The sequence below is a fragment of the Pleurodeles waltl genome, chromosome 6 (assembly GCF_031143425.1).
Source record: "Pleurodeles waltl isolate 20211129_DDA chromosome 6, aPleWal1.hap1.20221129, whole genome shotgun sequence".
In the NCBI taxonomy this organism is placed as follows: Eukaryota; Metazoa; Chordata; class Amphibia; order Caudata; family Salamandridae; genus Pleurodeles; species Pleurodeles waltl.
This window is the reverse complement of record NC_090445.1, coordinates 239,551,180-239,564,932: the sequence shown is the minus strand read 5'-3', so window position 1 is coordinate 239,564,932 and position 13,753 is coordinate 239,551,180. Positions and strand designations below refer to the sequence as shown.

The 13,753-nt window shown below is 45.5% G+C and overlaps 1 protein-coding gene across 2 annotated transcripts in view; it reads right to left on the bottom strand.

Annotated features, from left to right (window-relative positions):
- MRC2 (mannose receptor C-type 2) overlaps positions 1-13,753 on the bottom strand; it is a 761,492-nt gene that overhangs the window by 214,477 nt on the left and 533,262 nt on the right. For both annotated transcript variants that reach the window (XM_069237988.1, XM_069237989.1), the window contains exon 17: positions 5,507-5,667. In XM_069237988.1, the coding sequence (XP_069094089.1) occupies positions 5,507-5,667 (161 nt within the window). The remainder of the gene's footprint in view (positions 1-5,506; positions 5,668-13,753) is intronic.

Genomic DNA, 13,753 nt, shown 5'->3' with positions numbered 1-13,753 from the left:
TCCTTACTTTGAAATAGTGCATACAGAGCCAACTTCCTACATACCCTGAAACCGGTCCTAGGATGCTTGTTTCCAGTCCAGGGAGGACCTGGCTTGGCAGTTTGGTCTGGTCTGTTCCCATTAGGAACAGGTTCAAGACTGATTTGCCTATGGCTGGGTCCAAACTGGGGTGGCGTGGTGAGCAACAAAAAAAAAAGATGGATTCAACCCAGATCTTTGTGACTAGGGGTGAATGTTTGATTTGCTCTGCATTCCATTCATCATCTGTTCTTTTTGTATTTATATTTTTGAGCATTTCATCAACTGTGGTCTGAACAGGTGTTCCTCTGCTCCTCATCAAACACAAGGTTGAGGAGATGGTGCTGTACTTTGGTCTTAAGTCCGAGGATACATGGCCAAGCATGGCACTTAAACATTACACTAGTGGTGATGCCCATGAAGGCTGTGTCGGCTGCATCCAACCTGCAAAGGATGTTGGAGATGATATTGCCCTTACACACTATTTCTATGTCCCTCTTCCTGAATTACTCCAGGAGGAGCTTATAGGACCCCACCATCTCCTCCCATTGTGCCCTGTCATTTCTGGATGGGAGAGAAAGAGAATTGGCTGTCTGCCAATGAGTAGCTGCTCCTCCACCATCTTCTTGCCCGCTGCATCTATTATTTTAATCTTCTTGTCTGGAGAAGGAGCATCACCTCTGGATTGGGCGGAGGCACACTTGGGGGCAGTGTGGAATAACAGAGAATCTGGTGGGATCTGCCTGGCCTGGAAATGGACTGAGAACTCTAATTTAGAGAGCAACTCCGTAAGAAGATCCTCCTTTTCTTTAATGATGTGCATACCCACTAGAAGATAGGACACCCTCGCTGTATGCCCGCATGATATGGTATGGTATGATTAGAGACAGAGGCCCTTACTGGATAATGGTCTAGATCAGGTTGCCTGGGGGATCCACATTATAATTGCACCAGAGGTCATCAGCAGGACCCTGGCCTTATGGCGGATCATTAGTCATATGTGCCATAAGGGCTACTTTGCGGTGAACCTGGGAAGAGGGACCCCTTTGGTGCAGGCAGCAGTGGAGGGGTATATGGCCATGGTGCTGGATGAGGAAGTTGGGGTGGAGAGGAGGGAGTGTGTGGGAGTGGGCAGGACTGATGGCTGTGTCCCTCAGCATCTTGGATGCAGAATCTGGGGAAGCAGGCTCTTCCTCAAAAGCAAATCTACTCTTGCAAGGCATAGGCTCAGAGGGTAATGGTGGAGCTGGAGGAAGCAGTTTGGCTGGGTGAATAAAGAGCACCAAACACTTGTAGCCTTTCCAAGATAGACACGTTGATGTCTTCTTTCATAGCACGGATGCAGGTTTCTAGGCTTCCTTTGCCTTGGGAGCCCCAATGGTTTCAGGGTAGACAGTGGCTTTGTTACCAATGAAGGACTCTTAATCCAAAAAAGACTTCAAACACAATGATGGTCCTGAAGAAGGCTAGAGCACTGATGAGGGTTTCAGAGGTAAAGAAGACTTTGTCACTGATGCACGTTTGAGCGCAGCGCGGTTGGAGACCTCAGTTCTGACCTTTTTTGGGGGGTTGATGCCTGTGACTGGGAACTTGGTAGGTTCTGGAGCCTTTTATTGGTGCAGCTGGAGCATGAATGAGGCAGGGACCTATGGCTGGCCTCACTTCGACTGCCGTACTTAGGGCTCAATGCCCACTCTCTTGGTGGCAGTGCTCTGCCCTGCCACAGCGTGCCTCTTATGGGTCTTGGGTTTCTCATGAGTCACTGGCATCATCACACTGATTTCCCTCAAATTGACTTTAGGACAGAGGTTCTGGACTGGGTACCAGTTGCACTAGTGTGGGAGCCAGGATGGGCCAGAATCCTTCTGTTATGTGCTGAGCGGCTCTTCCTCTCAAAAGATGTCTAGAGGGCCTGAAAGGTCTTGATGCTGAATGGTGCTGTGTCCCCAGGGGTGCTTCCTCCAGTCTCAAAATGTCTTTTTGGAGATGAAGGCAAAGTACAAGAAGCAGCTAGCATCATCATGGCCAGGGGATAGGCAGAGGTTACACACCTCGTGGTGGCGCATCCTGGGATACTTAGCGTGGCATCAACTGCAATTTTAGAACGGTGTGCGTTTCATCACCCATGCCACGTCCTCAGGTGACGGTGGGTTGAAAAAGGTGCTTAGCCTCTGAAGGGGACTAGGCCCTCAAAGATTTCAGATGACAGTGGTCCTCAGGGTGACCAAGCCTGTGCACTTTGAAAACAAAAGTAATAACCAAGCGTGAATGAATCCAATGTAGTAGGTAGAGAGAAACACCGACGGGGCCTGAAGAAAATGTGAAGAAAAACTGTTCTTGGAGCCCGCTTGGTCCACGTCCAAACCTGATGGCGGAAAATCGCAGTCTAACAGGGAGTCACTGCCCATGAACAATGTACATCAAGAAGAGGAGTTACAGCATTCCCCTCACTGGAGAGACTTCTTTGAAGAAAACCAACGTGCAGATCCCAATCCTAACAGTAAATGGCAGGAGTATGCTAAGCATGTGTATCTACAGCAGCCCATGCTACGAAGATAGATAAATATATATCACATGCCTCCCCTGGCATGTGAGCTTCTAAACTTCTCAACAGCACTTGCATTTGAACTTTCTTTTCAGTGCTTTGCCCTCAGGCATACCCTCCACCCATAATAATGCAATCTCATGTTTGAAATAAACCCTGGACCTGCATACAAGGAGCAGTGCTATATACTTATTGTACAAATGTGAATGGAAACAATACAAAAACAGCTATGCATTTCAACCAACAGGTCTCGATCACGCCAAAACAGTCATACTTGGTTGTTGATATCCACTTATACCGAAAAAAGGTACATCATCTGGTGGATTGATTGTGCAGGTGCATGTTGAAAGATGTTTTACATTTCCTTATTTCTTAGTCTCTAGTTTCATTCAAGTAATAATTTAGCACAATTTATGTGGTGCAAACCATTACATATTTGATTGATGCGACCTGAATTGAAAAATAAAACTAAAGCTTTTCAAAGTGTTCAGCTCATCAATTTGATGCATTATGTAATATGCAGTACGGGACGACACAGACTGTTAAAATTACTTATAGTGAATGTGTTGAACGTAATAGTATAGTCCACCCTTTGGTGGGTTGCATCTTTGTTGCAATTTTCACCAATTGCTGAGGTCACCATTATGTCCTTGTGGACCTCATATTCTTTTCATATCAATATTCTTCACTCTCCTGTGGGCTTTGTTATGAAAGCAATTAGCTGGCACTTGGAAAATGGCTTTGAACTCATTCTAAAACACAGCTAGACCTGTTGGAAAAGAAGTCTTGAGGAAGCAGTCACCTGGATGAAAAATAGAGAACTACGACTACGTAAGGCAAAACTGAATTTTAATTAAGGGTTACGATCATAGGAGGTAGACCACTATTAACCTCTCTCTGCCTTCAAAACCATTTAGGTTGTCTTCCACTGTTTCAAAAAAGGCTAAGGAATTTGGGTGTGTTGTTAGACTCCATTAAAAAATTTGAGACAAATGTAGGGACAATGGATTGTTGAGGCATTTTTTTTGCTTGTTTATTTACTAGGTGCTTATTTCTTTCACTGTCCTGAGGAGGCCCATACTTGACAGGGGGCGAAACGTGTTGACATCTTCGCTGGAGGAGTGTTTTTGACTCAGAAAAAAGCGTAAAGCATTCACTGGACTCCCACTTAATAATTGAGGATGGGAGTGTCCTCATTGTGTGTTTCTTTGTTGAACTACTCGGGTGGACTGTATTTTAAAAAAGAGACTTACAGCCACATTGTGAGAAATATTTTGGAAGACTCAAGTCAGGTGGTTTCCGCCACATTTAATCAGTGCAGCGAGGAGTCTGACATGTTGTTTGTTTTGTAATATTGTCTGTTTTGTATGTAATGTTGATTTGAAATCTTACATGATTAATTCTAATTTCAGGGCTATTATATTGAGGTGTGGGACATTATGCTATATGAATAGAACAAAATAATCGCTTTGTCCATAGAAATATAGGACATTTCCAGTGATTAATCTATGTTCTCCCTGATTCAATGTCACTGAAGATCTTTTACTACTACATACCACCTTTTGATGCTTTTTTATGAAGATCAAAAGAGGACACTGCGTTGGAAAAGGGACCGCAGACATACAGTTCTTTGCTTCAAAAAACAGAACTCTCTGCCAGAAGATATTGAAAACGAGACCAGCTTGTAAATATCAGGAATGCAATTAGAATATTTGTGTTTCATCTATAGCAGTAATCTGCAGCAATTTCAGCTTTTGACAAACTATAACTTGTTGGCAGTGTTTTTATTCTAATTGAGAAAAGCCGGGTGCTTCGAGACAATTAATTTTGTTGTATAAGCATCATCATTAAATGAAATAAATACCTTATTTTGATAATATTGGCTATTCTTAGCAGCGCTTCAGAACACAATTTCTTTCATAGGGCACTTCTAAGAAGAACGCTAGTATTCTGCTAATAGATTGTCAGCACTTTTCAGCAGGACTCTTGTCCAGAAACACAGAAGAAACGGGTACAAGTAGCCCCACAATGAATAAAGACACGTTGTAGGACATCAATGTCATTCCAGGGATTCTCTATAAGCCACAGTATCACTCTAGCAGATGTATTTTATCCAGCCTGTTCACAGTGTCAGATTCTTCTCCCCACATGCCGTAGCAACAACTACAGGTGCATCAGGTGATGACATTTGGAGCTGAAGGACGCTTGGCCCAATCCAGCAATCAACATTTTAGTACAAGGTCTGGCAATGGAAGAGACAGGATGTAACACTAACAAGTAGAGTTCATGTACTCAAAGCACTTTAGTAATGATGTTGGGATGGGGCAGGTGTATTGCCCACACCGATCATTTAGGTGTCAATACGTTAGGACTAAAATCCAAAACATTGGATCAGCCCCACATTCATCTATTTATAACACTGCAAAAAAATAGAAGTGCAACATGCTGCCTGATGAAAATGTTCTTTTGAGAGTTTCCAGGGCTGCAGATGCCTGTACACACTTACTATGTAAGGTGGATAGTATCTGACCTGCCTAGCAATCACATTTTACCAGGATAATGTTGAAAAATACACATCTTTACCCAACCTGACATACAAACGTAAGCAAGTAACTACAGTATGAATATACATGGTCACTCCTAGGATTCAGTTTTGAAGACTGAACGTAACAAAAACGTGCATGTGGTTGGGCAAAAAAATACCTTGCTTCAAAGTCAGAATTTCCTGGATTTGGGAGCTTGAACAATTTACACTACACCTGCCTCACTGACTGCCTGTTTTAAGTACAAAAAGTGGTCCACAGACCCTTCAGAATCAAAGCAACAAGGCCCAGCCCTTGTTTTATCACATTTCCAACTCCCAGGTCTTCCCAGAAAAACAGTGAGGCGATGGCCCACAACAGTCATTGTCATGTTCTAAAGGCCCTGTAAACATCCTCCTACCTTTTGGAGGTTTTGGCTCAGGAAGTCCAACTCAGCTTGGTTATGAACCGACACGAGATCAGCATGGAACCAGGTGCAGATGCGCTGGGCTTGGGGCCAGGTAGAATGATGCTCAAAAAATTCATATTCCGCATCCTGGTACTTCACCCACTCCATGCTGCCTGCGAAGAACACACACGCTTTATGGACATGCAGCAGTTTAGAAGTCACTGTGCACAGGCAACCGACCTCTATTAGGCAGATCATTCCTCCACTAACAACATGACACAGCAAAAGAGAAAATATAAATTCTGGCTTTAAGTGCAGCTGTCTCTTCCTGTCTGGGCTCAATGTCATTAGGGAAAACACATCAATTCAATACAGTTCAACATATTTAATACAACTTAATTTCCTTATGTCTTAAAGTGCTCACTAACACATTCTCTAGAATAAATGAGAAACAATTCCAATGTATATGAAGGTAAGTGTGACACTGTGGATCGACGTAATGTTCAAACATATTAACAAAATTAAATAATATAATTTTGACAAAAAGAGGGTGCTAACTTGTTGAACATACTTAAAACCCAAACTAGCTGAAAGTGCAATGGTTCCAGGGACAGAATGACCTAACTGTGAATCCTATTCCGTAAGTTATCCAAAAACACAGATAAACAGAAGACAGATTAGTTCAGGATGACTCGCTGAAATGTTCAACAGAGTGTCAACTATGTTACTGAACACAAAGCCAGGCAGCAACCTTAGCTATTGACCCTCAAAAGACTTATGGGCACAAGTTCTATTTAGGCGCGCAACAGCACAGTAACATTAACTAGAATAATTGACTGGATCCAAGGTAAATATATATAATTATAGTTGGGTAACAATGAATTAAGCGGATGTTTTTCATCGAGGGGTCCTAAGTGACATAAGAGAGACAACGAGAGTGAAAGCTTGACTTGTCCCTACCATCACTCAATGCAGAGGTGAAAAACATCCCCGAAATTAATTTCTTACCCATCTATAATTTTATGTTATGTATGGCCCCCAAAATCATCTGCCCCTGCTTTCAACTGCTGTGCAGTGGTAGAGGTGTAATGGGGTGCCATATAGAATATGGCTCCTGTAATGTACCCCCGTCTGAAAGGTAAACCAAAAAAAAGTTACAACAAAAATACCTTACCTTCCATCCTGGAGCAGCCCTAGCGCCTTCCCTGCATCACCACAACCCCCTCCACCAGATGTGCTTTCTACTTTCATTCTGAGCAGACAAGAAGCGTTGTGCTGACAGAGCCCCAGAGAGCCCTGCCAGCTAGGCCTGGAAGACCTTTATGGCATATCAACAGTGGATAAAGAGTTTTGTTATCAACAGTTGATATATCATCGCAGTGAGTTATCAGTTTTAGGAACTGAAATAAAAAGTTAGAGGCTCTCTATGACAGCCTCGCATAACATAGAGAATTATTATAAAGTCCAACACACAGTACTTATCTTCCAGTTCCAGACTTTATTTTCATCTCTACTGTTCAGCCCTTCTTACAGCCTTCTTGTATACTCTTCCCTCAGAGCTCCTCTCACCACTTCTCTCAGCTCCTCGTCTTCACCTCATCCCAACATTCTATCACACCCTTCAGTCTCCAACAGTTCCGAATGTACCATGTTCCACGTTCCCAAAGGGAAGAAGAGCATACCACTCTAGGGTCTGTATTATATACTTAATACATTTTACAACTGTTATAACTGTGACTATCCAACATTATGACACTTAAAATAGATAACTACTACAAGTAACTATTTTACAAAACTACCTTATTTACAACAAGAATTATAGACCGATAGCAGTAAATAACGTTGTTTTCAACCGAGGGGTGCCAAGTGATAAACGGATAACGAGAAGCACTTTCAGTTCTTTTAACTCTTAACAGAGGCTAAACTCCTGCCAAAGAGCTCAGAATGTGAGCAAAAGTTACAGATATGGGAACTCTGCACCACCATATGTTCTCTTTTACCACTCTAATACCAGAAAGCATCCAATAAAAGGTGTCATCTCCAAAAATAATCTTAGCACTGACTGAAAAGTGCCACTCTCAGACATGCAAAGTCCAAAAATAAACACCACCTAAACAAATGGGATCTCATCCACTTAATCTAAAGTCTAGGTGCTCCTAGTGGCTGCTGTCCTGTCGAACCAGTGTCTGGTCACTTGTGCCCAGTTTCCCCCATGACACGCCTGGTCGATTTGTTTTTTAATGGGGCAGATGAAAACAGAGGGGCAGCGTCCACTCTCTTGTCTCACGGGTGCATAAACATTAGGGGTCTACAACGTGATTTACCAGCCACAATCAATATTTTCCAATGGTAGGAGCACCCACAGGACTGACATCACCCAGGACATCAGTCCCTACCGAGAACTGGTTAAATTAGGGTTAGGCTAAACTGCAGCTTTACCCAACATGTGCACATGTGGGATTCTATGGAATCCAGTACTCACCAGTCCATCTGTGAACAGCAAATCAGTGATCACAACACGCAAATACATACGTAAATGAGTGTACTATACATCTTTACACATAGTAAATTTATAACAGTCATGGAACTGAATAGACCTTTAAAGTGTTAAGAGCAAGAAGACCGCCCCACACACAAGTGCAGGTGAAAAGGCCTGTGTCCAGGACTATTAATTCCACTGCCTACACTGCCAGGCATCAAATAACATTGTTTGAGGAGTCAGTACTCATTCTTACTCCAGATGAGAGTGCCCTTTGTGAATGCCCTAATCATCAGAGCATAATTATAGGGCAGTAAGGCACAACCTTTCACGCCTGCAAAATACGTCCCTACCAAAACTCTAGCCAATGTAAAGTTTTTTTTATTTTATTTTTTTATTTTTTTTACACATGAGGCTGGTTCTAGTTTCTGTACTACCCGGGGAGAACATTTTTCGTATGCCATCCCACTCTAGCCTATGTCCCACACTTTAAATTTTTTTGTCCCACTGCTCTTGAACTGTCTTCCTTTTTCCGACTACGGGAAGCCTGGCAGTCCAAGTAACCAAAATAAAACACACACAACGTTTTGTAAGACTCCACTTTTTTTGTATGAGCCTCAGGAGCAGTTGTTTGGGGCCACTGTTGAATTCTGAGTTGAGGTTTTTTTTGGAACATTTCTGATACTTGGGTTGGGCCACTCAGCTACCAGGGATCTGAACTATCCTGAACTGCACCCAGTGCTGCCCCGATAACAGAACAGAGAGCCAGAAGCATCACATTAAGTAAGATACAGTAGAATCATTGCTCTGGTATGTCGTTCCCATTATTTAGACCATAGTAAATACAGAGTAAGCTCAATAAGCAGCAAAGGTGCCAGAGAGAATCCGTTGGTTAACATTGGCTACGGGGTTCAATGTGAAACCAAATTTAGAGAGTAAATGTTGTAAATACATTGGAAGTTGTATTTCCACCCCAGGTGTTGGTAACACTTTTGGATGTTTGTGTTTATCACGGTTTTGATGGGCTTGTGATACACGCCTGCAGTTAAAGCCCCATTCGCTAGCACAAAATGAACATTAAACGTATTTACTTTATTTTGTAACATGTCCCCGGCACCTCTTACAGCAAGCCGTGACTGCACCAATACTGGCCAGCCTTTGACAACAGTGGTTAATAACAGTACCTACGACAATAATGGCCATAACACCTTGATCACTGCAATACCTGACGAATATAAAAGCCACATTTTCTGGATCATTGTGCACTTATTAGAACAGTTAATATAACTTGCCATTTCCCTGCAGTAGTCTGATTTCATCTCAGAAACTATTTGTGAGCTTTAAAAAAAAATTGGTAGGGGTGCAGCGGAAATCAAATAAATTCACCGACTTGAAAAGCTGTCCAAGCTTGCAAGACAATTTATTGGGAAAATCATGAACTCTCTAACCTAGAGGGCATATCTGGGAGCGAAGCAAGGTGTCAAATTAATAGAAAGTTCAAATTATACAACATACATAACAGATAAAATATGCATACTACACAGGTATTCAACCATGATTGCACTGTTGCAATCTAAATGCAAGAGAAAGGAATATATTATGTAGAAGTACCTTATGGTTTCTGTAGGAAGCTGCCTCTATATATACCATATCAAAATGAGATATAGGCCCTCACTACAACATTGGCGGTAAATCCCGCTTACCGCCGTGCAGAAGACCGCCAACACACCGCTGCGGCGGCGGAATTCCGCTATAGCTATTACGACCCACAGCCCGGAATCCGCCAAAAACCAGACACCCACACAAGTCCGCCACACCAAAGGTCAGTGATAAACTGGCGATAACAAAACCTCCACCGTCACGCCAACAGGAATACTCCCACACTACCACGACCCATGAATCCACGCGGTGGTCATTCAACCGCGGTATTCCATTGGCAGTACACATTGCCGCGCTCAAAATACACACACACACACACACAAAACACAACCACATTGGACAATTCCAAATACACACACCTGATACACATACACACACCACTCCCACACACTCAATACAATACAAAACACACACCCACAAACCCCCACAACATCCACGCACCTCAGACAACACACACAAACACATCCCCTCACACATCACAACACACACCACCTCACACATCACCCACACCACGGCACCGCAAAGACACCCCAGGTTCTCTGAGGAGGAGCTCAGGGTCATGGTGGAGGAAATCGTCCAGGTAGAGCTACAGCTATCACAGGTAGAGCACACCTCCATAGCTAGGAAGATAGAGCTATGGTGCAGAATCGTAGACAGGGTCAACGCAGTGGGACAGCATCCAAGAACTAGGGATGACATCAGGAAGAGATAGAACGACCTACGGGGGAAGGTGCATTCCATGGTCTCAAACAACCAGATTGCAGGACAGAGGACTGGCAGCGGACCCCCACCTCCTCCCCCACAACTTACAACATGGGAGGAGCAGGTCTTGGCTATACTGCATCCTGAGGGCCTCACAGGAGTAGCAGGAGGAATGGACTCTGGTAAGTCAAATCTTAACTATTACATCCCCCACCCTACCTGCATGCTATCACATACCCCACCCTCATCCCCATCACTCCAACACCTCACAAATGTCCCACTATCACAACCCACACATCCCAACACCAAGCCCTGCATGCAACACCAAAGCATGTCCACTACAGATACCCACACAGACCCCAAACCAATTGTCACACAAGGTCCCACACAAGAATGCAAGCACTGGAGTTCAGGGTCACCCACCCATTGCACACGATGGCACACACAGATGCAATAATCATGCCTTTACACCCCTGCAGGACCCCAACCCAACATCACCGGACAGGAGGTTCCAGACATGTCCACTCCCCCCACAGAAGAGGCCCACAGTGATGACAGCAGCTCTGTCCAACTGGATCAAGATGACCAGCCCGGCCCATCTGGGACCTCAGGACAGTCGGTTCCCCTGACACTGGCACAAGCCACCACAGAGCCTCCCCCCTCAGGAAACACCAGCACAGCACCCACCCAGCGGGCCCATCCCCCTGTCCCCAGGACATGTCAAGCAGCAGTGTGTCCATCACTACAGAGAACCCAGGCAAACCCTCCTACCCAAGAAAATCAGGGACCTGGGGGCAGTGGCAGTGGGCACACGGTTCAGGGGACAGAGGCACAGGAAACCAGGGGAACTGGGAGGACTGCTGTGCGACAGGGAGAGGACAGGCCCAGGGAACCCACTCTCCACGAGGCCCTCTCCAACATCATGGGAGCGTACCATCATTCCCAGGAGACGATGGCAACAGTACTGGCCAAGTTTCAGGAGACCCAGCGGCTGCAGGAGGAACACTATCTGGGGATCAGGGAGGAACTTAAGTCCATCAGTACCACCCTGGTCACCATTGTAGGGGTGCTGAAGGAGGGACACTGTGGCACAATAAGGGGCCCTTGACACTAGCCTGGATGATGAACAGAACACCACCTCCGCCGGTGCTAGTGGACAGGAGGCACCGCCACAGGACCACGACACCAGCACCCCACCCCCTGCAGAAGGAGAACCACCCCACAAACGGTCCCTGAGATCCTGGACAAAGACAGAGAACAATGCCAAGACCCCCGCCAGGAAATGAGACCCCCTGAATGTCATCCTTCTGTCCCACTTCGTCACCCTGTCCATCCATCAACTGCCCTAGCTCCACTTCCTATGCCCCTTTGGGCAATGCACCTGTGAAACAAATAGACTGGACTCTGCCATGGACAATCCTCCACCATTACCCCTGCCCATTTTACAACCCCCTCCACTATTTTGCACTGAAATAAACACCCTTGAGTCACAAAACAAGCTGGAGTCAGTCTGTGCTTTCACAAATGTGTATTTGCAATAACTATGGAATATAGCAATGTCAATTGTATTGTCAACATACCAATGTAACACAGCTCTAGTCCATGAGGTAATATAGCAGAGGTCACACAGTGGGACCCACATCTGTGAAATGGAAAGGCAAAGTGACAAGTCAAGGTCCATACACTGGGTGAAAGTGACAGACATATGATAGGTCTAACAACTGTATGAGAGGTGTGAGGCAGTGACATATTCTTAACTGTGTCTCACTGGAAGTATTGCTGGATAATGTTGTTTCTGTTGTCGATATCCTCTTCTTCTGCCTCCTCTTCTTCACTGTCCACAGGCTCCACAGCTGCCACAAGACCTCCTTCTGAACCATCCTCCTGCAGAAAAGGCACCTGTCGTCGCAAAGCCAGGTTGTGCAGCATACAGCAGGCCACGATGATCTGGCACACCTTCTTTGGTGAGTAGTAGAGAGAACCACCTGTCATATGGAGGCACCGGAACCTGGCCTTCAGGAGGCCGAAGGTCCTTTTGATCACTCTCCTAGTTCGCCCATGTGCCTCATTGTAGCGTTCCTCTGCCATTGTCCTGGGATTTCTCACTGGGGTCAGTAGCCATGACAGGTTGGGGTAACCAGAGTCACCTGCAAATGTCGAGGGACAACTGTTAGACACACACTAACCCTTAGGGACAACCCCAGACCCAGACAACTATTTACAGGGTATAGGGTCCTTGTCCTCACCTATTAGCCACACACGGTGCCTCTGGAGTTGCCCCGTCACATAAGGGATGCTGCTATTCCTCAGAATGTAAGCGTCATGCACAGAGCCAGGAAACTTGGCATTCACATGGGAGATGTACTGGTCGGCCAAATACACCATCTGCACATTCATTGAATGGTAGTTCTTCCGGTTTCTGTACACCTGTTCACTCCTGCAGGGGGGTACCAAGGCCACATGTGTCCCATCAATGGCACCTATGATGTTGGGGATATGTCCCAGGGCATAGAAGTCACCTTTCACTGTAGGCAAATCCTCCACCTGAGGGAAAACAATGTAGCTGCGCATGTGTTTAACCAGGGCAGACAACACTCTGGACAAAACGTTTGAGTCCATAGGCTGGGACATCCCTGATGCAATGGCCGCTGACATCAGGTCTGGCTCCAACTGGGCACACAGTTCATGGATTGTTGCATGATCAAGTCTGTAGGTGACTATTACGTGTCTCTCTTCAATTATCGACAGGTCCACCAGCGGTCTGTACACCGGAGGATGGCGCCATCTCACCACCTGCACCAGCGGACGAGCCCTATGGAGGCGAACAGCGACCAGAGAGTCAGCCAACACTGAGGTATTACTAAATGTCATTTGCAAACATTTGTAAATCCACAATGTGCCTGTTACTGTGAGTATGCAAGGCCTAGATAGGTGTGACGCAGTTAATATTAATGCCATGTGGCCCTCTGAAATGGCGGCTGCCTGACCTGTAAGGTGGGACAAGGGGATATGAGGTAACTGCGCTGGCGTTTTACACCGTCACGGTAGGCGGTCGAAGACCGCAGCGCAATCCTGCATTGGTTAACATTGGACCTTATGGGTCCCAGGAGCCAATGACGATGTACGCCGGCGGTGACGGTACGCACCGCCGCGGACGTGACCGCCATTTTCTGTCTGTTCACTCACTTGATACCTGACCTTCGACAGGAGAGGACCTACACTGCAAGTGCTGCTGTGACCTCAGTCTGGAAGCGACGATGGTTCATGTGTCTGGGGAAAGGGCCCCTGCCTTCACTTCGGAGGAGTTGGAGAAGTTAGTGGATGGGGTCCTCCCCCAGTACACGCTACTCTACGGTCCTCCAGACAAACAGGTGAGTACACTGTGAGCATGCTGCATGGGAAATGTCTGTTTGGAGTGG